Source organism: Panthera uncia, assembly GCF_023721935.1.
Source record: "Panthera uncia isolate 11264 chromosome A1 unlocalized genomic scaffold, Puncia_PCG_1.0 HiC_scaffold_17, whole genome shotgun sequence".
NCBI lineage: Eukaryota > Metazoa > Chordata > Mammalia > Carnivora > Felidae > Panthera > Panthera uncia.
The window spans coordinates 92,863,478-92,891,281 of record NW_026057577.1 but is presented as its reverse complement, the minus strand read 5'-3'; the positions used below and the strand labels follow the sequence as shown (position 1 = coordinate 92,891,281).

Genomic DNA, 27,804 nt, shown 5'->3' with positions numbered 1-27,804 from the left:
GAACAGGGGAGAGGCAGAAGAGAGGGAGAGAGAATCCCAAGCAGGCTCTGCACTGTCAGTGCAGTGAGACCTACAAACCGAACCATGAAATCATGACCTGAGCTGAAATCAATAGTCGGATGGTTAACTGACTGAGCCACCCATGCACCCCTACTTTTATATTTCTTTTAAAGTATGATTAGTTGCTATTTCTTAATTTTTCAACTTTTGAGTTATAATTGACTTACTACTATGAATGATGAAAATTTAACTCTCAACCACCATGTCCCCCAACAATTCCCCTTTTCTCTCCTCCTAATAGAGTAAGAATTATTTTTAAGTCAATAGTCAACGCTTATATTGATTTTGACATAGAAATGTTATTCACAGCTGAACAACAGTAGTAGTACCGTTTGATAACTTTTCTTATGTGACAGTTTTTCTTGGAATTAATAATTGTGTCACCACTCCACTTCTTTAGTATTTTCTGTTTCTGTTACTAATTCATCCCCAGCTCTTTGCCAGAACCAGAACCATAAAACTCTCAGTATGGTCAAATGCACCAAGTGATTTATGGTTTTCCAGTGTGTGCATGTTTTGTTTTGTTTTTCCCGAACACTCATCCTACAGCCCTAAACTACCAGTCCACACTGAATGCTCAAAGTTTGCTTTATTCATTGTGTTGGGCTCTTATTTGGCTCTTTCCACCTATAGATACACATTGTTCATGTTTCCTGTGTGGTTTCTTTGATAATTTCCCTCCTTTTGATAGTATCTCTGTTCTCTGTATCTGAAGTCCTACTAGTTAGATGTTTGACTTCTAAAAAAGATCCTCTGTTTCTTCTTTTCTTGCCTATCTTTTTTGCCTATTTAGTGTAGATTTCAGGTGATTTCTTCAACTTTTCCTTCCAACTAATGGTTTATTTATGTAGTATTTTATCTTTCACTTCCAAGGTCATTTACTTTTCTCTGAATGTTTCTTTATTATGCATCCTGTGCTTGTTCCAGGAATGCAATATTTTCTTTTCTCTAAGGATATGGATATTAATTATAGGTTTTTTAAAGTTATAATTTTGGTTGTATGTTTGTTTCCTTCAAAATTTGTTTTTAAATTCTAGTTAGTTAACATACAGTGTAATACTGTTTTCAGAAGTAGAATTTAGTGATTCATCCCTTACATATAACACCTGGTGCTCAACAGGACAAGTGCCCTCCTTAATACCCATCACCTATTTAGCCCATCCTCCACCCACCTCCCTCCATCAACCCTCAGTTTATTCTCTGTAGTTAAGAGTCTCTTATGGTTTGTTTCCCTCTCTCTTTTTTTCCCTTTCCCATATGTTCATGTTTTGTTTCTTAAACTCCACATACGAGTGAAATCATATGGCATTTGCCTTTCTCTGACTTATTTTGCTTAGCATAATACACTCTTGCTCCATCCATGTCATTGCAAATGGCAAGATTTCATTCCTTTTGATGGCTGATCAATATTTCATCATATATATATATATATATATATATATATATATATCCATCATACACACACACACACACACACACACACATCACATCTTTTTTTTTTTAATTTTTTTTTAACATTTATTTATTTTTGAGACAGAGAGAGACAGAGCATGAACGGGGGAGGAGCAGAGAGAGAGAGGGAGACACAGAATTGGAAGCAGGCTCCAGGCTCTGGGCCATCAGCCCAGACCCCGACGTGGGGCTCGAACTCACGGACCGTGAGATCGTGACCTGAGCTGAAGTCGGACACTCAACCAACTGAGCCACCCAGGCGCCCCTTTTTAAAAATTTTTTTTTAACGTTTTATTTATTTTTGAGACAGAGAGAGACAGAGCATGAATGGGGGAGGAGCAGAGAGAGAGAGGGAGACACAGAATCGGAAGCAGGCTCCAGGCTCTGGGCCATCAGCCCAGAGCCCAACATCACATCTTCTTTATCCATTCATCAGTTTATGGAAATTTGGGCTCTTTCCATACTTTGTCTATTGTTGACAATGCTGCTATAAATATTGGGGTACATGTACCCCTTCAAATCTGTATTTTTGTATCCTTTGGATAAATACCTGGTAGTGCATTGCTGGATCATAGGGTAGTTCTTTTTTTTTCTTTTTTTGAATGTTTATTTATTTATTTTAAGAGAGAGAGAGACTGACCAAGTGGGGGAGGGGGAGAGAGAAAGAGAGTGAGAGAGAATCCCAATCCCTCCATGCTGTCAGTGCAGAGTTCAACATGGAGCTTGATCTCATGAACCACGAGATCATGACCTGAGCCGAAATCAAGAGTCCCACACTTTGCTGACTGAGCCACCCAAGCACCCTCCAGGCAGTTCTATTTTTAACTTTTTGAAGAACCTCCATACTGTTTTCCAGAGTGGAATGCACCAGTTTGCATTCCCACCAACAGTGTGCAAGAAGGTTCCCCTTCCTCCCCATCCTCATTGATACTTGTTTTTTCTTGTGTTGTTGTTTTTAGCCATTCTGACAGGTGTGAGGTGGTATCTCATTGTGGTTTTGATTTGTCAAATTATAGTTATTTTTTTTAAGTTTTCTTCTCCCTGATTCTTCTATTTCTTCAAGTAGATTTTTTCTACATGCTTATTTGTCTCTCATCTTTCATATTAGAGGCTCTCCTCTCGCCTGTATCACTCTGAGGTACTCTTAAACATAACACAGGAAGCTCTTCATGGACACAGCATCCAACTAGTGAACTTTTAAGAGAGTGATAAAAGGGTGACGAGGTGGTGGGTCAGCTTGTTCACTGTTATCCAAAGTGACTATATTTCCCAAGGACATCAATTTCTTTCTTGGAAGATATAAACCTGGCTGCCAGCATCCCTGGAGCCCAGAGAGAAAATGGGCATGTAGTCTAGCAGGTCAGTAAGCTGACTTCACTAAATCTCCTAGTCCAGCCCTTTACCCTTGGCCACAGCTGAGCAAACCTTGCAAGAAATTGAACTCCAAGTTGTTGTTTTTCAACCAGCTACCAGAGAATGGATCTTACTGTTCTATATGCTAACTTTCAAAACCTGTTTTCAGCCCCACTCCACAACTTTGTCTCCAGAGGTTCCTGTTGCTGTCATATCTTGACATTGTGGGGTTCTGCAGTGTGATGTGGCTGGTTTCCTGTCACCTTCTCCTGCTCCTACTGCAGGTGTCTAGGTTGCTACTCTCTCTGCAGTGCTAAATCAGTAACTGCCTACTTATTTGCTTCCAGTTTCCAACATTGTGTTGATTTCCCCATTTGCTATGGTACTCTCTCCTGTTCTCTTTGTCTTCATTAATGTGTGTTGTTCAAAGTCCTTCACTACCATTTTAGCGAGATGTGAGGAGGGGACAGAAATATACATGAGAACTCATTTACCATGTTTAACCAGAAGGCCAATGCTTTATTCTTGTTTAGCAGTGATTTTAGAATCACAGCGTATTAAATAATGGCCTAAAACCTCACTTGACTCTCAAATAAACAGAGGACAATTAGGTTGCACCATAGATATGTTCTATTATTTCATAAAATAGTAACCTAGGTGTACTGAACATGTTAGTATAACTTTTTTTTAAATTTTATTTAAGTTTTTTATTTTGAGAGAGAGAGAGAGAGAGCAGAGTTGGAGCAGAGAGAGAAGGAGAGAGAGAATCCCAAGCAGGATCCATGCTGCCAGTGCAGAGCCCAACACAGGGCTCGAGCTCATGAAATGTGAGATCCTGACCTGAGCTGAAACCAAGAGTCGGACCCTTAACAGACTGAGCCACCCAGGCACCTCCTTGTTAGTCTAACTTTTATGACTAGAACAGAAGGAAGAAAAAGAGGGAGAGAGGAAGGAAGAAGAGGAAAAAAAAGAAATAATGGAGAGTCGCTAAATGTTTCAAAATCATACATGATAGTAAATAAACTTTACACTTTACATAAGTTTTCTTCATTAATATTTCTTGGGCTTCACTATTAGGTGATATAAAACAATTTTATTCTCATACAATAATTGCCTTGAGATTTGGCTTCCTGAACTAACAGGAGGCAAAAAGTATACTTTTACTGCCAAGAGCATAGTTTGTTTTAAACTCAAAAGCTGTCCCTATAAAATTGCAGCCCAGAAGAGGATTTGTGGATTTTAAAATATCCTGTATATCTTCTGTAGACTTGGAATGTGATGTCAATATTGGCTTGAAATCATTTGTGGCAGATTTGTGATTTGTTTTTGTTTCTGTTTTGGAGGAAAAGAGTAAAAGAATAAAAGGAAGAAATGAGTAACTTTGGTTTTATTCTTGGCTCAAAACCAGATATTCAAGGCTCATGTTCACTGCCTTTGAATGAATGAAGCCTCTGGTAAGTGTAGTGATCTTTGCAGCCCTGCAACGTCGTTTGTAGTCCCCCCAGTTTGCATCATGGGGGTTGGCTAAGATTATTCAGGGAAAGAGATGACAAAGGAAAATGTGATTTAAAACTCTGCTTCCAGCCTGCAAACTGCCTGTCTGGGACTGTGTCGGATCAATATGGCCACTGCTTAGGATGTGGGAATGTAGAAGGTAAGCTCTGTCACGTGGACAGAAAAGTCACTTCTGTGGTCAGTGTGGGCATCACCTGATATGTGTCCTGGATGCAGAGGAGCTGATGGATGGTAAACCACCTGAGCCATGAGGCATCTATGTGAACCAAGAAAGTGTCTATGGGCCTGAAGGAAAGACCTATAAAAACGTCTGCCAGTTCAGGTCGCTAAACTCTCAGAAGAGCACCAATATTAGCAGGAAGCACAAAAGATCTCATGAATCAGGTAATACAGAATCCCTATACCATTCACTTGATTTTTAAGTTTATTTATTTATTTTTAGAGAGAGAGAGAGTGAGGGTGGGGCAGAGAGAGAGAGAGAAAGAGAGAATCCCAAGTAGGCTCCTAGCTGTCAGCATGGAGCCTGATGCAAGGCTGGATCCCACAAACCACAAGATCATGACCTGAGAGGAAATCAAGAGTCAGACACTTAACCGACTGAGCCACCCAGGCACCCCCCCCCCATTCCCTTGAAATTTTAAAGAATAAAAATATAGGGGAGCACCTGGATGGCTCAGTCATTTAAACATCCAACTTTGGCTCAGGTCATTATTTCATGGTTCATGAGTTGGCTTTCTGCTGTCAGCATTGAGCCCCCTTTGGATCTTCTGTCTCCTCACTCTCTCTGCCCTCCCCCACTTGTGCTCTCTGTCTCTCAACAATAAACTTTTTTTAAAAAAAAGAATAAAGAATATATGTCTCTGCGTATGTTATCTATTTCTAACATTGACTGTGTGTGCTGAAATGATGAAAGAGCCTGATTTTTTTGTGTGGTTACAATCTGACTTAATTTCCAGGTTATTTGATCTCCAGCAGTCCTAAAAAATTCAGGTATAAGGAATTTGTTGTCTAGAACTTGATTTAGTGCTCCATAGATAAAATTATACAAGAAAAAAAAATTAACTGTACTAGGGCTCAACTCTGATTTTATTGAATAATAGGAAACGTTATTGAGTAAATGTTTTTTACATTTCATAACATTAACAGAATTCTCTTTATCTCCTCTACAGTTATCATGTAAAGTCAACTACATTTTAATTTAGTGATATCTAGATGGAATGAAAAATAATAAGAAGCAATACATTGATAAATATGAATTATATCTGTATGAATTATATCTGTATGGGAACTAATACCTTTTTAAAAGTGTGGATATGGCATATAACCAATTGGATGAAATTTCATTTTGGTGTGAGAGTCAAAACTTAAATCATTTGAAAGAACCACATGAAATAGATTGTAAATCTACATTACTTAATAAGTAAGTAGAAAAGACTTCCTATGTCATTTGCATTTATTTGGGGGCACTTAAGAGCTATAACAAGATAAAATAAAGTTCTTATAAGGCTGCATTTTTCTTGACAGGATAAAGAAGCCAATGTAAACATAAAACTACTATACTTATTGGCGAAGATGAAGAAAAATAAAGCAACTGTCACAGAGATAGTTTTACAGCCCCATATTAATGTAATTTATTCTTCAAAAATGAGTCATTCTAATTTCTTATAGATTTTCAAATGCCTTAATGCATGCTCTCTAGAGTTCTATATTGCTCATTAAACACTTCAAAATATAGTATCTGGAGATAGCCATTAATAGAACAGGGCAAGTTCAACAGTTATATCCGTATCTAGAACCTACTGTGTGTTATCAAATGCTCACATTCTAAACACATGTGTTTCAGAATATGATCATTCCACTTACTTTTCAAATGTCCATAGGTGCAATTTACCCTAATACATTTGTTTCTAATAAGTAAAAATGTGAGATCTCAAGAAGCAGATTCCCAGAATGAAATAAGGCTTCACCAGCAATGTCCCCACTATAATAATGTCAACCCATTCTAATACAGTATTAGAATTGCAAATACAGATACACAGTTCGCAGAGCATTGCAGTACTGGATGTTCTGAAAGTCAAAACCCTGGAGAATTACATAGTTTAGCAAACACATTTTTGCCTAAGATCCCATGTGTTCAAAATAATCTCTCCAATCAGTAATAACCTATTATTGTGAATATATTCTGTTGTAATTGAGGAACAACAGTCATTTTCTCCAGAGTGATAGAAAGATGGTGACAGGTGAAGTCTAGTGATCCTGATATCATTATCATATTTATCACTAATGAGTATTCTAAGACTAAGCTTTCCATTGTCCATCTTCTGGGGTTTTTTTGCTTTTATTTTTGTTTTTAATTTTTAAATGAGGGTAGCTTTTCTAGAATCACTTTCTAGAAGGTCAGAAATCTTCAAAATCATTTGTATCATTGAGTCACAACTTCTCAGTGAAATTTGTGAGTTCCTAGAGCTGAGAAGGTAAGTATAAAAGAGCTGGTGATGTCAACAATTTGGGAATACAAAATCCTACCATTTTTTATTTGGCTACCCCCTCCATACTCTAATTTCTAATTTCTACATGGATAATAATGCTACTTGAAGTTAAAGTATAAGGTGGGGCACCTGGGTGGTTTAGTCGGTTAAACGTCTGACTTTGGCTTAGGTCCTGATCTCATGGTTTGTGAGTTTGAGCCCCACATTATGCTCTCTGCTGTCATCACAGAGCCTACTTTGGATATTCTGTCTCCCTCTCTTTCTGCCCCTCCCCTGCTCACACTCTCCCTCTCTCTCTCAAAAATAACTAAACATTTAAGTTAAAGTGTAAGAAAATGAATTCAGAGAGGAGAATTCTTTCAGAATCTTGTAACAAGCCTCTAAAAATTCACTGCATTTACAAAAACATATTTAACCATTTTTCTGTTAATTTATGTTAATACATTCCTATGATGGTTTGAATTCATGTGCTTTGCAAAATGACCAATTTGCCAACATAATTATGATTTTTCTACATTCATAAGAAACAATTTGCAGTTATTTTAACATAGTGATGTATACACATCAGCAACAGGCTAAAATCCTTTAAAATGTTTTCAAGGCTGCATTTTACATAACTCTGACTCAATGTTCTTATGCTAAATAATACAAACCTAATGTGGTTTAACAGTCCATTGGGTATGATTTTCTTTGGGGTTTTGGCAGGTAATATGATAGATTGAGTTTGAACGTTGATCATGCTAGGGCTACAGAAGTCTGTGAGACCTTTTGCAGAGAAGACAGGTAGATTTATCATCAGTTATATTAGCACAGGTTATTGTGAGTATATTAAGTTTGTAAAACACAAGAAAATTAAAGTGCCAGCTTTGCCGATTAATATGTGACATTAGGTGAACAATGAAGTCATACCAGAGTTTTCTGTAGTCAGGCATAAAGTAATTGATTTGTGGGCAATTCAGAGTTAAAACTAAATGGGTTTGATTCATTTAAGTCCAAGAAAAGGTTACTGTTGTTAGCAATCAAAAAGTACTCCCCAAAGAGGAAAAACAAAAAAGAAAAGTATTGCCAAATATTAGGAGCTTTTAACACAAGATAGGACAAAAAAATTTGGTGGTTAGGAGACCTAAGCTAAACCATCCATTCTTTATGAGTTTCTTGATATAAAATGTACTCCCTAATGTTGAGAAGCAACAATTTAACACCAGTCCACTTTTTGTTTTATTTCTTATCCCATTTATTTTTGATTGGATGTTCACAACTTAATACTTCCAAGGGCCACATAGAGTAGCTTTGCCCTAGAAAAGGGGGATTTATGTGATTGCTAGCTTTTTTATTTGGTGCCCTTGGCATTGACATTCCTGCTTTCTTGGGACAAAAAAGAAAAATTACTTTAATGTTAAGTTGACTGATGGCCCACTCTGATTTCCTGAGATTACTACTAATGAAAAAATACTTAATATTAAGAAATAGAAGCTATGGAATATAAACTTTATAAATGCTATCTGCCTTTATAGGGCCATATCAACAATTAAATAATTGTACAATATCAGCTGATACCAATTGCTATGTAGGCCGCAACAAAGAGTTAAATAAGTGGGGAAGAAAATTCTTATAGCTAGATTTAAAGGTGGCTTTATTTATTTATTTATTTTTTACTCTGGACCATAACAAAGTCAATTTCTGAGATGTTGTATCACTTAAGATAAAACTGAGCTATGCAACAATGATACTGCCATTGTTTCTCAGAAAGAACTTTTAGTAAACATAATTAAATATTAATTAAATATGTGTATATGCATATAGTTTGAATTTTATCCTCTAACAGGTAAAAGTGTCTTCTGTAGCAACTTGTAGAAGTTTAGGATATTTTTTATTAATGTTTTTTTTTAAACAAAAATAACACTGAAATAGAATTTACCATATTCTTAGTTGCTATTTCATTTCTAGGAAAAGGGTCTGTTTTAGATTTAGCTCCATTATTGAAATAAAATTATAAAGGCTAGTTATGGTGTATTGGGAAAAATGAGATGTATGGGAAAACATTATCAGAAATGTAATGGGGAAAATATTCACTTCATAGACAGACACACCTTATTTAAATCTTGGCTCTGCCACTTAATGATGTGACTGACCTTGGGTAAGGTGCTTAACTTCATTAAAGTCACCTGTGAAATAAGAAAATGCCTACCTTGCCACTTGGTAGTATTAAATAAGAATTGAACAAAGCTTGGTACACATATGTTCAAAGATGTTTCCCTCTCTCCCATCCGCAAGAGAAAATGAGATCCTAGAGTAAGGACTATTATTATTATCCCTTATTTTATGTTACAAGGAACAGCTTTTATATTTTTTGATCCGGTCCATTTTTTGGTTAACAGTTTTATTGAGATCTATTTCACATACCATACAATTCACCCACTTAAAGTATACAATGTAATGGTTTTTAATATATTCACAGAACTGTGCAACAATTCATGGCCACAATCAATTTTATTCACCACAATCAATTTTATATTTTCATTAGTCTAAACAAGAAACCTCACTCTCCTTAGTCATCACCCTCCAATCCTCCCATGTTGTCCAGCCCTAGACAATCACTAATCTACTTTCTGTCTCTATAGACTTTCCTATACTGAATGTTTCATATAAGTGGAATCATACATTATGTGGTCAATTGTGACTGACTTCTTCCGTTAACATGAGGTTTTCAAAGTTCATGAGTGCTGTAAAAGGTGCCAGTATGTTCCTTATTTTTCTTTTTTACTGGAATAATATTCCATTGTGTGTATATGCCATGTTTTATTTATCATTCTTCAGTTGATGGATATTTGGGTTGTTTCCACTTTTCGGTTTTTAGGAATAATGTTACCATGAACATGTATGTACAAGTTTTTGTGCAGACAGGTTTTCATTTCTCTTGGGTATATGCCTACAGGTAGAACTGCTGTATTATGTAGTAACTCTCTGTTTAACCATTTGCTAAACTTTCCAAAGCATCTGCGCCATTTTACATCTCCACCAGCAGTGTATTATGGTTCCAGTTCTCTACATTATTGCCAACGTCTGTTATTATATCTTTTGCTCTGTTTCTTTTTTTAATATTATAGTTTTCCTAGTGTGTGACATGGTGTCTCAGTATGCTTTTCATTTGCCTTTCCTAATGGTTCATGATGTTGAGTCTCTTTTCATGTGCTTACTGGCCATCTGTATATCTTCTTCCTGGGAATGTCGACTCAGATCTTTTGTCCATTGTTAGCTGAGTCATTTGTCTTTTTCTTACTGAATCATAATAGTTCTTTATATATTCTAGATGCAAGCCCCTTATCACATACGTGGTTCCTTTTTTTTTCACCTCAGCATTCTCCCCCAGCTTAGTACAGCATCTTCACAGCTTTATTCTTACTAAGTCTCTTAGAATTTCTAACAAAATGTTTTCCCATCCTAAATAATCCATATATTCAATTAGGTGACAGACACCTCTGAATAAGTTTATAATGCAAGGTTTCTTTGTCACTAGGATTCCCCTTTCATGCTGCTTAAATACTATGCATATTTTGTGGTAATTTTGGGTAAAAGTCTCCTGACTATTTGAGTTGGAAAAAAAAAAGCCCTCAATTATTAGTGCCAATTGAATTTATACATGCACAAATTATTTACAAAAAAAAATTTCTTTACACACCGGAGCCATTTTTTGACACAAATTTCTCACTTAATTTTTTCCTTATGGCTCCTGTTTTTGCTTTGCCTCCTCAAAATACAGAGAACTTCACTCCAAATAATGACACTTTTGGTTGTAAAGTTTCAGCCTATCCAATACCATATCGATAGTGGAAGAAAAAGGGAGACAACTGTTCCTTCCTGATGGCAATAGGCATATTTCAGTGCAGGTATGGGAGTTATTTGCACAGTCCACACAGTCAATATATTTGTTGACAGTGCTAATGAATTCTTTCTTCCAGATCACATTTTATAATTTAAGTTTGAAATATTAAAATGTTTCCACTGTTACGTTAGGTAACATAAAAATTTGCGTATTCAAGGTATTAGATTTACAAAATCATTTCACATGTATAATCTCATCAATACGACTTAGAAGTCTGCACATGGTGATAGAGAAAAACGATGCAAGGGGTAATGTAGTGTTTCTCAAAGTGTGGCTCAGAGATCACAGTCACAGGATCATCTTGACACCCTGGTGAAATGACCAACTGGAGGACCCAACTGTAACCAAAAAGGATCCAGGATATAAGCAGTGTGCCTCATAAATCTGCCTTTTAAAACAATTGTTCAAGATGACCCCAATTTACCCTAAAGTTTGACAGCCACTGATATAGTTAAACAAGCAAATAAATAAATAAATAGCATAATACGTTTCAGAATGAAAAAGACTGTGAGCAAATTACTTCACCTCTTTGACCCTGTTGTCTCACCTTCTCAGGAACATCTCAGGACTGTTTAATAATGAATGCATGTCAATCACCTAGTGCATTGCCATGCCCAGAGTAGGCAGTCAATAAATAGTAGTTATCAGTTTTTTAAACCATACCTCTAGGGCATTCTTCTCAGAATAATGGGTGGAGAGAGCATTTAAGTGGAAGAAACACTGTATGCAAAGCAGGGGGGACAATCATGTTATGCAAATCACTCACTATAACAGTGCAGAGGGAGTGAGTGGGAGTAGTAACAGGTAAATCTGGAAGAGAAGGATTGGGCTAGATAAAAGGACCCTAAATTCAGAGTACAGTGTTGAGGTTTCTCACAATAAGCCATGAAGTCATTGAAGGGTTACTGATTTTTATTGTAAGAATTTTCTAGCATCATCAAAAGTAGGGAGAATAGTATAATAAAGCTGTATATACACATTACCCAGATTCAATAATTACCAACATTTCACCACATTGACTTGTCCATCTCTTTTTTATTTTTCTTCTTTCTTTGCTGAAATATCTAAAAGCTATCCCAGCTTTCGTGTCATTTCACCCCAGTATGAATCTATAGAATATATGACACTTTCATACATAATCACAGTGCCTTTATCATACCTAAAAAAGTTAATGATATTTCTTTGGTATCATCTACCATCCAGTCCATAGCCACAGTTCCCCAAATGTCTTCAAAAATGTCCTTTTATAATTAGTTGCTAAAAATTAGGCTCCAAAAAATTAAATAAATAGAAATAAAAATGAGGCTCCAAACACAGTCTACACATTACAGTTGGTTATTTGGTCTCTCAAATCTCTCTAATCTAGAAAAGTACTCTCACCCATCCTTATTTTTTATGTCATTGGCTTATTGCAGAAACCAGGTGATTTGTTTATATAAAATACTACGTGTATGGATTTGTCTATGGGCTTCCCTGGGAGTGGGGGTGGACATTTAACTTTTTTCTGTTCTTCTGTATTTCATATAAGAGGATGTTTTCTCTGGAGACTTATTTAGATTCAGGTTCGGCATTTTGGGCAAGAGCCCTCCAGAGGGGTGCTGTGGACAGCCTCTCGTATCACAGTAGAAGGCACACCAGGTCTGGTCGCCCTACAGTCAGTAAGGCTAATACTGGTCAATTGTTTCAGGAGGCAAAAGCCTGATCCCACTGTGATAAAGCTCTCCATCATCTTTCAACTAATAATCTCAACCAACTGAAGATTAGTGCCTGAATCAATTCTTTGTTAGGGGTTACACAATAGTGATGTTCTAATTCTAGCATTCATTCTATGTTTGTAGACTGGAATTTGTAAAGAATTATTCTGGAAGAAAAAGGCAGCAATATAACAATAGTAGGGGACTTGGATACCCCACTTTCAATAATGAATAGATCATCCAGACAGAAAATCAATAAGGAAATATTGGACTTAAACTACACGTTAGACTGGATGGACCTAACCGACGCATACAGAACATTCCATCCAACAGCAGCAGAATACACATTCTTCTTAAGCACGTATGGAACATTCTCCAGGATATACTATACATTAGGTCACAAAACACATCTTAATAAATTTGAGAAGACTGAAATCATATCAGGCATCTTTTCTGACCACAATGCTATGTAACTAGAAATTAATTATAAGAAGAAAACTGGAAATTTCACAAATACATGGAGATTAAATAACACACTCCTGAACAACCAATAGGTCAAAGAAGAAATGAAAAAAACAATTTAAAAACATCTTGAGACAAATGAAAATGGAAACACAACATACCAAAATTTACGGGTAGCAAAAGGAGTTCTAAGATGGAAGTTTATAGCAATAAATGCCTACATTATGGAAAAAAGAAATATCTCAATAAACAAACTAATTTTACACTTCAAGGAACTAAAAAAAAAGAACAAACTATGCCCAAAGTTAGTATAAAGAAGGAAATAATAAAGACAAGAAATAGAGACTAAAAAAACAATAGAAAATATCAATGAAACTGAGAGGTAGTTTTTTTGAAAAGATAAGCAAAATTAACAAATCTTTAGCTAGACTAGCTAAGAAAGAGAGAGAGAGAGAGAGAGAGAAGACCAAATAATTAAAATCAGAAATAAAAGAGAAGACCTTTCAACTGATAGCATAGAAATAAAAAGGATCATAAGAAACTACTGTGAATAACTGTATGTCAATAAGTTAGATAATCTTTAAAGATTAAAGGCTAAATTCCTAGAAACATACAACCTGCCAAGAATGAATCATGAAGAAATAGAAAATCTGAACAGACTATTCACTAGTAAGGAGATTGAATCAGTAACCAAAAATGCCCCAACAAAGAAAAGCCCAGGACCAGATCACTTCACTGGTGAAATATAATAAACATTTAAAGAAGAATTAATGCCAATCCATCTCAGACTCTTCCAAAAATTAAAAGAGGAAGGAACACTTTCAAAGTCCTTTTATGAGATCAGCATTACCCTGATGCTATAGCCAGACAAACATGCCACAAGAAAGGAAAATTACAGGTCAGTATCTCTAATGAACATAGATGCAAAACTCCTTAACAAAATATCAGCAATCTGAATTCAACAACACATTACAAGAATCAAACATGAGCAAGTGGGATTTATTCCAGGAATGCAAGGATGGTTCAATATATGCAAATCCATAAATATAATATACCATATTAACAAAATGAATGATAGAAATTATATAATCACCTCAGTAGATGCAGGTAAAGCATTTGACAAAATTTAGCATCCTTTCATTATAGAAAATCCCATAAACTAGGGATAGAGAGAATGTACCTCAACAGAACAAAGGCCATATATGACAAGCCTACAGCTAACATCATACTCAATGGTGAAAAGCTGAAAGCTTCAGGAATAAGGATGGCCATTTTCATCACTTTTCTTCCACATGGTACAGGAAGTCCTAGCCAGAGCAATCAGGCAAGAAAGAGAAATAAAAGGCATCCAAATTAGAAAGGAAGAAGTAATACTCTCTATTTGCAGATGACATGATATTATATATAGAAAACCCTAAACACTCCACCAAAAAACTATTCGAACTAATAAATGAATTCAGTAAAGTTTCAGGATTCAAAATCAATATACAAAGATCAGTTCTATTCCTATACACTAACAACAGATTATCAGAAAAAAGTTAAGAAAATAATCCCCTTTATAGTAGCATCAGACACGATAAATTAGTAATAAATTTAACCAGGGAGTTGAAAGATCTGACTTTCATCACAGTGGCACTTGTGGCGATTACAGGCCACTTATTTTATAGAATGGCTCTAAATTTGAGTTTGTCTAATGTTTCCTCACAATTAGACTCAGGGTATGCACCGTCTGCAAAACTATTACAAAGATGGTATTGTGTTCATCCTATTACATTCTGTCAAATGGCACATGATTTAGATTTATCTCATTACTAGTGATAGCCACATTAATCACTCAATTAAAGGTGGTGGATGAAAGACTTCTGGGCTGAAAAGTTACTCTTTTTTACTTTGTAATTAATTAGTGTTTTGTGAGGAAATACCATGAGATTATGTAAACTTTCAACTTACTCATTTATTTGCTTATATTAATATGGACTAATATTAGTATATTATTAAAGTTTTCTTATTTTATTCAATGAGTTATAATCTATTACTATCATCATTTATTTCTGATGCTTGAATTGTTCTATATTTGGCAAATGGAAGCCCCTTTAAGTTGGCTCTGTGTCCTTTTGACGTGCCCCCTTCATTCTCTGAGGATTTCCTTACTTTCTGGCACCACAAAATGTTCCAGATTTATCTTGTACTTACATGCCTTAATATGGAATCAGCCATTTCTCCAAGGAGCCCTGGTTCCTGTAAGTGGAAAATAGTACTTAGAAGCCAAATACTGTTGGATGTTATTGTGTGCCCATTGCTATTCGAGTGTTACTGATCTCAGGTATTCTCAGTAGGGATATATGTGGGACACACACACACACATCTAAATTTATTTCTAGATTTATCTCTATATATTGAAAACCATGGATTGTCACTGATAGTTCCAATCCAACACCACAGGGCTCAATCTAGTTGTCCCCCTTTCCGTATTTGCAACTCTCTTTTCCCACAGCGAGAAATTTGGCTTCCACTATTCTTTCTTATTTTATTTTTATTTATTTATTTGAGAGAGAGAGCATAGTCATGCGCACATGAGGATTGGGGTTAAGGGGCAGAGGGAGAGAAAGAGAGAGACAGAGACAGAGAGAAAATGCCAGGCTCCAACGCAGGGCTTGATATCAGGACTCTGAGGTCAGGACTTGAGCCTAAATCAAGAGTCAGATGCTTAACAGACTGAGGCACCCAGGTGCCCCCACTATTCTTAATATATTTATTTATCAATTCCCTAATGTAACCAGTTTCCCAACTCCATTGCCCACTCCTCCCCTGGGTAGATCTCTTTTTCCCCTATTTGGGCTCTGACACTTGCTATTAGGGCACCACTCTACAAGAAAACCCTCCTCACCTGCTTAGGCTCTGACTCCCCACACCTAGCTAGCCTCTCCCCGACCCCTGCATGGATGCTTGTCTTAGATCTGTTAAACTCTAAAGTCCTCCAACCCTGCAATGTATGGATACCCTCTTCATACCAGTTGGGCTCCAAAACTCTACAACTCTACAATAAAACTCTGCATGGACACCTTCCTTCCCTACTCAGTCTCTGACACCCTAACAAGGACCAGAGTACCCTCATGCATAGTCACTCTCTTCACCCCATTCAGGGTCTGATACCCTTATCAACCAGCCCTCCTACACAAAAGTCCCTTTCACCTTGCTTGTCCCATAGTGGCTCCCCCAACCTTCTTTTGTAATAGCAGGTGTGGACCTTGCTCCACACTATTAGCTGGTGTTAAGACTAGCCCAGAGTATGCATTAATACTCTCAAAAGTGTTCTGGGTGGGGGCGCTTGGGTGGTTCAGTCTGTTAAGCACCTGATTCTTGGTTTCAGCCCAGGTCATGATCTCATGGTTTGTGAGTTCTGTTTGTGAGTTTGAGCCCTGCATCAGGCTCTGCATTGACAGTGCAGAACCTGCTTGGGATTCTCTCTCTCTTTCTCTCTGACCCTTCCCTGCTTGTGCACACTCTCTCTCCCTCAAAATAAATAAATCAACTCTATAAAAAATGTGTTCTGGATGAACAGTAAACTATGTGGTCAATTTATGTATATAAGCCAACCTGGGAAAGCTTTTTTAGGAATGGTATTTTATATGCCCCAAGAACAAACTTTTATCTTTTCTACCTCTCCTAGTTATAGAGAATACTGATAATTCATTTCACATTGCTACTATATGCTTTGTTTTTAATAGTGAAAAAGAGTAGACAAACCTAAATTTCTCTCAGTAGAGGATTGATTAAATAAATGATGACATTTACATACATTGAAATATTAAGGAGTTCTTAAAAAGAAATGAGGTAGATCTATAATACTGACATGAAAGATGTCTAAAATACATCGTTAAGCAGAAAAATCAAGGTACAAACTGGCATTATACATAGCATGATCTCATTTGTATGAAAGAAAAAAATTTCTGCCCATATATGTATGTGCAGAGACGGAGGCATGGAAGGACATGTTACATTAAGATAGTTTATTTTTCAGCAGTTGCCATTCTTGGCAACTTTCCTTGTGATTGTATACAATTCTGTACCACTAAATATTATACAAAAATACTGGATTTCTTTTATAATCAGGAAAAAAATGATAGAGATACCCTTTTATTTATTTTTTATTATTATTATTATTTTTTAACGTTTATTTATTTTTGAGACAGGGAGAGACAGAGCATGAATGGGGGAGGGTCAGAGAGAGAGGGAGACATGGAACCTGAAACAGGCTCCAGGCTCTGAGCTGTCAGCACAGAGCCCGACGTGGGGCTTGAACTCATGGACCACGAGATCATGACCTGAGCTGAAGCCGGATGCCTAACCGACTGAGCCACCCAGGTGCCCCTAGAGATACCCTTTTAAAATAAGTTGTTACAATTGGAAAGGACTAAATGTGGGAGTCAGTATTGCATAAACTCCTCAGCATGGCATAACCTAATCTTGGGAATGACATGAATGTGTGTTGGGGCCGGGGAGACGTGAGGCAGAAGAAAGGAGAAAGAAAAGTTGACCACTTGGTTTTCCTTGAGCTATTCTTAGGCTCTTTCATTTTTCCGTATAATAAGAGATTTGCCTCGTCAGCTGGGTATCCTCATGGTAAATTTAAAACATAACTCTTGGCAAAAGGAAAATGCTGACCCTTAATGAAAGGACTTAGGGTTTCAAGAGATGGTATAGCTTTTGCCCACTCAAAGTAATATTAGTATGTGAGGGATCTAATTTTATATTTTAGTCCAAATTAATTTCACTCTAAAAACAATTAAACAGGATTGCTTTCACTGATAAGGACAAAATGTATTTTATAGAAACCTTTTAGAAGAAAGCACTGGAAATGGGGAAATGTCTATTTCTGAGAAGTAGCCATGTGCATAAAATGGGCTATGGCCAGTGATAGCTCTTTTTTTCTGCCCTATTCTCCTAGAGTCTACACATCTTATATTCTCCATTTCAATTTAAGACTGCATTATTTTTAAAAATTGCACTCCCCCTTCCCAACACACACACACACATTTTCCCTTATACTGAAAAAGATTTGTAGCAATAGAGCCTGTCTGGTCAAACTCACCTTTTCTAAATGGCCTTTTACCCACATATACAGCTCCCACAAACACTTCTTTAATAAGTGCTTCTTTAGCGAGCATTAACAGTAATCTGCTTAGGTCTGATTTTTCTTTACATCATAAGTTTTTCTCTGGTTATAAAAATGAATAATGTGCATTTTAGAAAATCTTGAAAATACAGAAACATGAAAAAAAATCACCTGTTAATTCCACCATTCATAAGACAGCACTGTTCACATTTGTTTGTGCTATGTTCCATTACTTTTTTCTATGCCTTTTTTCATTTGATTGAAATGACGTACCATTCCATTTTGCCTTGCACACTTAACCTCTTAACATAGCATTTTCCATGTTTTTACAAAACTGTCCATAAACATAATCTTCAATGACTGTATAGGATTCTGCCACATGCTATACCATAATTTACTTAATGTTTTCAGCTTTTCCCTATTATAAATCATGCTTTAATAAGTACCTTCACTTATAAAACTTTTGTGTGTGCATGCACAGTTTAGGTTATTTTCTTAGAATCTCTTTCTACAAGTTGGGGGAAGATGACAAACATTTTCAAGATTCTTGATATATGTTGCAAATTGCTTTCCATAATGGGCATACTACTTTATTTATCCAATAGCACTACATGTCAGGTGACATTTTACTGTGATCCTGCTCGGGGGTAACTTTAGGAATACAGAGTTAACATAATATTGCTATCTTCTTGATGTAATCAGTGCTTTAAAGTATTTATTTTTATGTGGAAGAACTAATATGCAACATAAGGCAATATACAAAATGAGAAATATTAGTTTTTATTTGTCAAAATAACAGCATTATTAATACATAGCAGTGTACTTTTATTATTGCCAGTATGTTAAAAGTGTAAAATAATTTGAAAAAAAATGTGTATAGTTTTTAGTATATATGTAATAATAAATATTGTACAATAACTCACTTATTTCACCAGAGGAGAAGAAACGTTTTTTGTTTCTCTGGTTTCATACTGAATATTTAAATAAATGGGAGTTTAAGGTTAAATGAGTTGAGAAAATAAAAATATAGTTTAAATCAACCAATATGAAAAATATATATACAATATACATATTTTATACAGCTGTTGTGTTTTGGAGGGGTTTTAGATAAATTTGAATTTTTTAGATGCATTCTCCTGTTTCTCTCATCTGTCTGCCTTTTGCTGGATTCCCAAAACTTACTGAGGTATTAAATATCTTATTAAGTGTGTTTAATAAAATTACATTTGTAGAATAAGTTAAGGGAAGTGTGTACTATTGTTTCTTATTTTTTGTTTATATGTGCTACTAAAGCAAATAATTGATCATAGATTTTACATTTTAAGTATAGATAAAGTGAGAATTTTAGTTAGATATTTTGAAGTTTCAGTCTCATAGTTTAGTCCCACATAAGTCCTGTTATGGAAACAGAAAATAGAAATGCTGTTTTTATTTTATTTGTATTTATTTTATTTTATTTTATTTTATTTTTAATGTTCATTTATTTTTGAGAGTGAAAGTGGGGGAGGAGCAGAGGATCCTAAGCAGGCTCTGTGCAGACAGCAGTGAGCCAGGCATGGGGCTGGGACTCATGAATGGTGAGGTCATGACCTGAGCCAAAGTTGGAAGCTCAACCAACAGAGCTACCAAGGTGCCCCAAAATGCTGTTAATGGAGGTAATGTCACAGCCTTTCAATATCCTCCAGGATAGAAAAGCTTGGTAGAGTAGGGGAGATAATGAGGACGTATCTAGCTTAATTGTAAATTAATAAACTATTTTGGAATAACTTATTCTGTTTGATTAAAATTATAATCCATTTCATTAAGAATATCATTTTAAATATGACATTCAGAGAGTGATATGGATTTATTTGATAATAATACTTAGTATTTTTATAGCACTTGTTATCTGCCAAGCACTAAGTACTTCATATATTTTAATTCATTTAATCATCACAGCAACCTATGAAATAGATATGGTTAGTCTCCATTTTACAGATGAGGAAACATAGGTGTAGAGAGGTTAAGTGACTTCACCAAGTTTACCAGCTAGTAAGTGAAACAGCTGGCTTCCAAACCTAGGTGGTTTGGCTCCAGTGTCTGTTTTCCTAACCACTGTGCTCTACTGTTTCATCTCAACGTTACTTCTTTCTTTTTTTTTTTTAATGTTTATTTATTTTTGAGAGAACACAGTGAGAGCCAGGGAGGGGCAGAGAGAAAGGGGAGACACAGAAAACGAAACAGGCTCCAGGCTCTGAGATGTCAGCACAGAGCCCGATGTAGGGCTCAATCTCACAAACTGTGAAATCGTGACCTGAGCAGAAGTCAGGTGCTTAACCGACTGAGCCACCCAGGCACCCCATCTCAATGTTACTTCTTACAAAATCTTTGAATTACGGACTTACTGTTATCTTCATCTTAGAAATAATAAATCAAAACTCAGAGATGTTAGGTGAATTTTCTAAGATGCCAGAATTACAAGTGTTAATTGAATTTCCTGAAAAGATACAAAGATCAAAGATCCATCTGTTTTTGTTTTTGTTTTTAGAAGCTAGTTGCCACAGAGGAAGATACTTTTTTAATTTCTAAGAGCTCTAAGTGTTCCTCTTTTGAGTTTTGTGATAGAAATGAATTATATGACATCCTAGAGGAGCATCTTTTGTGCTAGTTTTGGTAGCTGTCGTGACACAATTCTATCTTAAATTTTATTAATGGATTAAAATATATGAAGTTATATGCAAATTTTGTTGACAGAAAAACACAGAAGGGAGAGTTCATTATAAACAGAAGTCTTAAGTGGTCACTCAAATTTAAAGGGAAAAAATAATTGGCTTTTCATTTTCAGAGTTACCTAGTAAATCCACAGAATAGTCAGCTGCTGTTCTTATCACAATTTTATATTTGTGCCAAGGATATTCTGTTATGGGGGGGATAAAAAGCCAAATGATCAAATCTCAAGTAATTGTTCCTCCCCTAAATTTAAAATTGAGGTAACAGAAATACTACTTTAAAACAAAACTTAAAAATGTGGTTGGGATCCAGAAGTTAGACAAAGGCAATAGGCAGTTAAAATAATGGAGTATTGTACGGCAGATGCAATAGGCAGGTCAGAAATCAACACTGGTGCTAGCGATGTGGGAGTCACAAATGAGACTTGCATATCAAAAGTCTTAAAGCATGGAAATAGAAGTTATAATATAGGAATCAAAAACTTTGGGATATAAGAGTCAAAAATGGCAGGATGAGGGTATCAAACATTTTCAAGTTTAGGAGTTGGTCTATGGGATGAGGACTCATGCACTGTGAATGAACTATGAAAATCTAGGGTGAAAAATGGAAGATGCAAAAAGTCTGGTCATAATGGAGTAGTTTATATTGAATTAGACCTCCCACTTAGATCAATTATAAAAACAGGACAAATATATATATATATATGTATATGTACATACACACATACACATACATTTAACAACTATGTTAATATATTACATATATAACAACTACATATAAATTTGACAATAATTTAATGTGTATTAACAACTATACACCCACATACACACACGTAACTACTGCTTGAAGGCACTAGAGAACAACAAATAAACTTAAACCCTTGAAAGCCTGAAAGTGCTAATGGGCAAAATCCACATTCAGGTCAGTTCCCACCCCCAGGGCAGTTTGAATTGGTGCAGGAGTAAAAGAGCTAAACAGACAGTAGCAGTCTCAGTAGGCTAGAAGCAGAGATGAGAGTTTAGGAACAAAAGCAGCTGGGATTTGAAGAGCACAATTCTAGAGAGGAGAAAATTACAGAGATGTGAGCCCCAAAATCTGTGTACAAATTACCCTTAAATCATCAGTAAATTCTTAAGAGGCACATGCACACGAAAGACTTTAAGAAACTCAGCAGAACAGAAGCACCTAAAGAGTTGAACAGAGGTTTTAGCAGCTTAACAGTGTTGGGGAAATGGGGATTAGAGTTCGAGCCCCAGGAGGTGAAGGGGTCTTGGCAAACATTCAGGCCTCTAAGATACAGTAAGATCTAGTAAGAACCATGACCTAGGAATAAGGGCAAGACTGAAATAAAGTTGAATTTAAAAGCCTAAAACAGGGGCACCTGGGTGGCTCAGTGGGTTAAGCATCTGATTCTTGATTTCAGCTCAGGTCATGATCTCAAGGTTCATGAGTTTGAGCCCCATATCTTGCTCTGTGCTGACAAGGCAGAGCCTGCTTGGGATTCTCTCTCTACCTCTCTCTCTCTACCCCTCCCTCACTCAAGCTCACATGCTCTCTCTCTCAAAATAAATAAACAATTTTATTAAAAATAAATAAATAAAATCCTAAAACCAAGTCTCAATAGGATTAAAGTGATCCACTTGTATTCTATGTACAACAAGAAAACTTAATCCTCTTTAGAGAAAGCTGCTATCATCCACAGCCTCTACAATTTTTCTTCCACATTGTCTGACATTCAATAAGAAATTGTAAGGCATGCTTTAAAAATAGGACCAAATACCAAAAGCCAGGAGGACCCATAGGTGATTCAGATATTGGAGTTATCTGATAGGGGCTTTAAATAATATGATTATAATGTTCAAGAAAACACAGGAAAGAAAGAATTTCACCAAAGCCTTAGAATCTGTTTAAAGAATGGAAGGGGGGAATTCAAATGAAAATTTTGGAATTGAAAATATTATAACTCAAATTAAGAATTCAATAGAGGGGTGTGTAGCAGCAGAACACAGTTTCTCCTAAATGGGTGACAGGTCAATAAAAACATATGCAGATTAAAGCACAATGAGGGGCGCCTCTATGGCTCAGTTGGTTAAGCATCTGACTCTCGATTTCTGCTCAGGTCATGATCTCACAGTTTGTGAGATTGAGACCCATGTCAGACACTGTGCTGACAGTATGGAGACTGCCTGGGATTCTCTCTCTCAAAATAAACATTTTTTTAAAAAGCACAATGAGAAAAAAATACAAAAAATACAGAAAAGAGTATAAGAGATATGGAATACTCAAAAAAGTCTAATATACCTGTCACTGGAGTTCCAGAAGGAGAAGAGAAAGGAACAGAAGCAATATTTAAGGAAAAACCGAGAATTTTCAAACACTGATAAAAAATATCAGAATTCATATTTAAGAAATCTTATGAATCCCAAGCAGGATAATATAAACACATACAGTTAACATTATACTCAAACTGCTGAAGACCAAACAGAAAGAAAAAAATTAAAGCAGCCAGGGGTGGAAGAAGGACATGCATTACCTACAAACGAACAACAATCAGACTAATGGCTAACTTCTCAACAGAAACAACAGCAACCAGAAATCAAGGGAAAGACATTTTTTTTTAATGCTGAGAACATTTTTTAAAGACAAAATGGAATTCTATACCCAGCAAAACTATCCTATAAAAAATATAGGTGAAATAAAGACAGATTCATGTTAAGAAAAGATGAACTTGTCACTAGTAAACCTGAACTATAAGAAGTATTAATTTTTCACACTAAAGTACAATGCCCCCAATGTCAATCTTCAAGAAGAAATGAAGAGCACCAGAAAGGAGGGACTATGATCTAGTTTTGTTCAAATAAATTCTCACTCTAATGTAATCATTTGGTGTAAAATACAAGTCCATATTCAATGAAATATAGACAAGAAATAGTAAGAGGTGAGCTAGAATTTTTTGACTTAACACCATGTAGACACGTTTAATTTTAAGCCAAGTAAAGTTAAAAAGTAAATGGAAGTTGGGCTTTGGAAGTCAGGGGTCAAGGACTGCAGTTGACATGAAGGAGTCAAAGTTATGGCTGATTGTGTCATGGCAAGTGGATGTTAGGGGACAAGAACAGTTGTGGAGATGGGAGCATCTGAAGCCAGGGGCAATAACTGTGCTGTAGGGCTTAAGGATCCATAAAGTTTGTGGGAGATGTAAGAGAGCCGGGGGTCCGGCTGACAGTTAGGTTGCCATGGTTGTGTCAAAGGAAAGATACCAGAGGTCATGACCCACCTGAGGTGGCAGCAGCGGTTGAAACTTCCGTGTGGGGGGCAGTTGAGATTCCCAGCTTCCCCAGGCAGGCCCTGCCCCCTCCGGACCGCCCCCCGCTCTGTCTCCGTCGCCCCGCCCCGCCCCGCCAGGCCCCGCCCCGTCCAGGGCTTCAAACGCAGGGGCCGCGAGGCGGAGGCGACGAACGTGCGAGCAAACCAGCGGCGCAGGGACCCCGCGGGCGGCTGGGGTTTCCGCGGCGCCCGCCTCTGCTCCCTCCCCTCGGGCGCTCGGGGCGGCCGGCCGGCGCCGCCTCCCGGGAAGATGGCGCTGCACTTCCAGGTCAGTGCGCTCTGCACCGCGGGTCCCCGCTCCGCCGCCTCGGGAACCCGGCGGGGCGCTGGGGTCTGGAGACTGAGGGCCGAGAACCGTGGCGGAGGCCGCGGGGCCGCTGACGGGGCTTCGTAGTCCCAGCCCCCGCCCTGGTGGGAGACTCGGGCACTGGCCTGGGCTGCACACCCCGGGCCCGGGCCCGAGGAGGGGACGGCTCGAGCTCTGGGGTGGCGGGTGGAGGGGCAGGGCCAGGTTTGGAGCTCGCCCTTCGGGGGAGGTTCGGATGCTGAGGACCTGCGGCGCGGGAGCCCGAACTCGTTGCTCGGGGCGCGGCGCGAAGGGCGGCTCTGGCGGCGCCCAGGCAGGTGGGGAGCCCGGCGGGGCCGGGCCAGCCTTCCCACCGCGTCGCTGGCCGCCGCTCAATCGCCTGACTTCAACACGGTTGGGACGCAGCTCGCGAAGGGGCTGGGGTTCGCCGCAGGAGCGGCGGCAGCGGTTGGATTTTAATTGGCTAGAGCGGGCAGGAGCTGTATCTGTAGGGAGTTGCGAAGGAGTGCTTCGCGGGAGCCTTATTGGAGGAGGAAACGGGGGCTGCGTGCCCGAGGAGCGTGGAGATGATAAGGACGGGACGCGTGCTTGAGTAGGAAGGCTCCCGTATTCTCGGGCTGCACTGGCATATGCATCCAGTTATTCATTCAACAAACATAGAGCTTCCCAACCGTGTCTCCAAGCATTGTGCACAGTTCTGGGATAAAGGATTACAGCATCTTACCATCCCTGCCCTCATAGAATTTACAGATAATTACTGTACATGTGAAAATGATATGGTAGGACTAACCACAGGATACCATGGGAACATTGAAGATGGGTCGTCAACCCGGTGTGTGTGTGTGTGTAGAGAAGTAGTGAGGCAGAACTGTTCTCAGAGGGGATGCTTTGAGTTTCTTTGAGCTTCCATTCTTCCACTTATTTATTGAGTTGCTACTTTGCTAGGCACTGAAGACAGCTCTAGCAAAACTGTGATTTCTACTCTCAGGGAACTTCCAATCGAGTGGGTCTTGAAATAAATGTAGGAGCTAGCCCGGTGAAGAGGAAGGGCAGAGTATAGAGGCAAAATGACCATGTGAATGATGGCAAAGAATTGTGGAAGAACATGGCACTCTGCAAGAAGTTTGGTCTGGCTGGAGCATAAAGTTCATATAAAAGGAAAGCGAGAAGGGGAGGCTGTGGATGGCAGCAATGTCCTTGGAGGGGTAGTCAGCTTCATAATGTGGTGACAGTGTCTGTATGTGACACGTTCCTTTTGTAGACTTCATTGGACCGCCTGTGGTCATACTGGCTCATTTCTTATTTATTGATTTCTTCCAAAGGATCTTTTCTTTCCAACCAGCCACTGTCCTGTCAGGTAATTGACAGTTCTAGGATTTATAGACCAGGAAGTAGTGAGCCCCACACATTACCTTTTGACTCCTTGCGGCTTCTAAGGGCATCCAGGTCAACATAATGTTATTTATTTCCATTTTGGTAAACATGCCCTCTGGGAAATTTTCATGGGAAAAATCTTGCAGGGAGGACTTAGGGGTTATAAAAAGGTAATCAGGTGTTCATAGTTCAGGTGTAAATCTTGAGGGTAAATTAAAGACTGTGGTGGAAGTTTGGAAGTTTTCAGACGTAGAAGATGATGCATAATAGTAAATCACTCAGTCCCGGAAGACTTCTTCAGATTCAGGTAGAGTGTTGGAAAAATTAGCTGCTAATGCCAAAACTACCTATATTGGTTTTCCAGGAATGTATTTCACAGCAGCTTGAAAGTATAGATGGACAATTAAAGATCACAGTTTTGGGAGCCAGAAAAAAACTCTGAAACTTCTCAGTTTGAAGCATTGCCAGCATATGAGACCATATTGTTCTCCAGTTAACTCCAGGAGCATTTATTAATAATGATAACTGGTACCTAGCATTTTAAATTTTCACATGCTTATTGTAGATTTTGAGCCCCACAACTAATTTGAGAGGTGTGCATATATATGTGTATATATATATATATATGTGTATATATATATATACTTACATGTATACATATACATACATATGTTTTATTCTTGAACACACTGAATCTTAGAACCGTTGTGACTTGCCCAAGGCTATAGAGTTAGAATAGACATAATAACTCATAATTCTATATTCTTTCATGTCAATATCTTACTGTCACCTACTCACCAGGGTAGCTGGTCCAAAATTATGCCATTAGGGCGATGAGTAAAGATGTGGACTTGTGTAAGGTGAGGTTAGGGCGCTTCTCCACAATCTTTTTCACATCACGGCATACATAAAAAATGGTAATGGTCTGGTTCATTGACATAAATTGCTCATAGCCAAAAGCGTGGCAGCCTGGAGGGCAAGGGGATCAATAGCCCAGGCATACCATTCAAGGTACATGCATCCTCGTTAGGAAGCTGTAAGTGAGTTAGGGTACTCTGTCCCAAAGGAAGCAATGGATCTGGGTTACCATCTGAGAAGAGACAGTCCAGATTGGGAGGAGGAAGGCAGAATAAGGAAAGATAGAGCTGGGAGCAGAGTGAGGAAGATAGAACAGAGGGATTGAGGAGTGCCTGGGCAGCTCAGTCAGTTAAGTGTCCGACTCTTGATTTTGGCTCAGGTCGTAATCTCACAGTTCGTGGGATCAAGCCCTGCGTCGGTCTCCACGCTAACAGCATGAAGCTTGCTTGGGATTCTCTCTCTGCCCCTCCCCTGTTTGCCTTCTCTCTCTCAAATAAATAAATAAATAAATAAACATAAAAAAAAAATAGAACAGAGGGATTGAGATGAGAATCAAGAAGTGACATGAGGAAAAATTTAGGGTACCCAGTTTGTCAATCTTTTTGCTTTCAGAATTGTTCCAGAAGCAGGGAGTATGGCCATGCTTCTTAATATGCAGCCAGGCTGCCTGATTTAATCTAAATGAGATTGTGAACTATTGTAAATGTCCTGGTAACATGATGGAAAAGAGGTTTGGGAAAGATCATCCTGGCAATATGGACTTGAATGGGAGAAACTGTAGATGCAAGTCCAAGATAGTGTTGTATAATTTATCAGTAACTGAAGGGATTATTTACAATTTATTGTGAATCTGTTGTGTGCCAGGCATTGGGTTAAGCTTTTTGTGTTTGGTCTTACTCTTCACAATTATTTTGGAAGGTGGGTCTTACTACCTGTGGTTTCAAATGCGAGGTGTTGAAGGATTAAATAATTTGCTTAGGGTCGGTAAGTAGGTGGCAGATTCCAAAGCTGCCACTGTCATTCCCAAAGAAGCTGCTGAAGACATCCAGGGCACTGAAGGCCACAGTTAGAAAATACTGTTCTATTGCTCTGTTGTCTATGAATATCCTGTAGAGGTGAGTCTGAGTCTGTAGTTAAAAAGAATTGTTAAGATTTTATCGTCAGGCTCTGGGCTGATGGCTCAGAGCCTGGAGCCTGCTTCCGAT

The 27,804-nt window shown here is 37.9% G+C and overlaps 1 protein-coding gene and 1 long non-coding RNA gene across 5 annotated transcripts in view; one reads left to right on the top strand and one right to left on the bottom strand.

The window, feature by feature from the left end:
* LOC125934421 (uncharacterized) overlaps positions 1-24,114 on the bottom strand; it is a 69,586-nt gene extending 45,472 nt beyond the window's left edge. Inside the window, exons 1-2 of one of the 2 annotated variants that reach the window (XR_007461380.1) lie at positions 24,011-24,114; positions 15,102-15,146 (exon numbers count right to left, since the gene is read on the bottom strand). This is a non-coding gene — a long non-coding RNA (uncharacterized LOC125934421). Of the gene's footprint in view, positions 1-15,101; positions 15,147-18,000; positions 18,124-24,010 lie in introns of those variants that run through there. The other variant, XR_007461381.1, reaches the window with a different exon arrangement.
* A 57-nt stretch (positions 24,115-24,171) lies between these two features.
* RANBP17 (RAN binding protein 17) overlaps positions 24,172-27,804 on the top strand; it is a 330,781-nt gene continuing 327,148 nt past the window's right edge. For 2 of the 3 annotated variants that reach the window (XM_049647789.1, XM_049647786.1), the window contains exon 1: positions 24,172-24,328. In XM_049647789.1, the coding sequence (XP_049503746.1) occupies positions 24,311-24,328 (18 nt within the window). In that variant the 5' untranslated portion in view covers positions 24,172-24,310. The remainder of the gene's footprint in view (positions 24,329-27,804) is intronic. The other variant, XM_049647787.1, reaches the window with a different exon arrangement.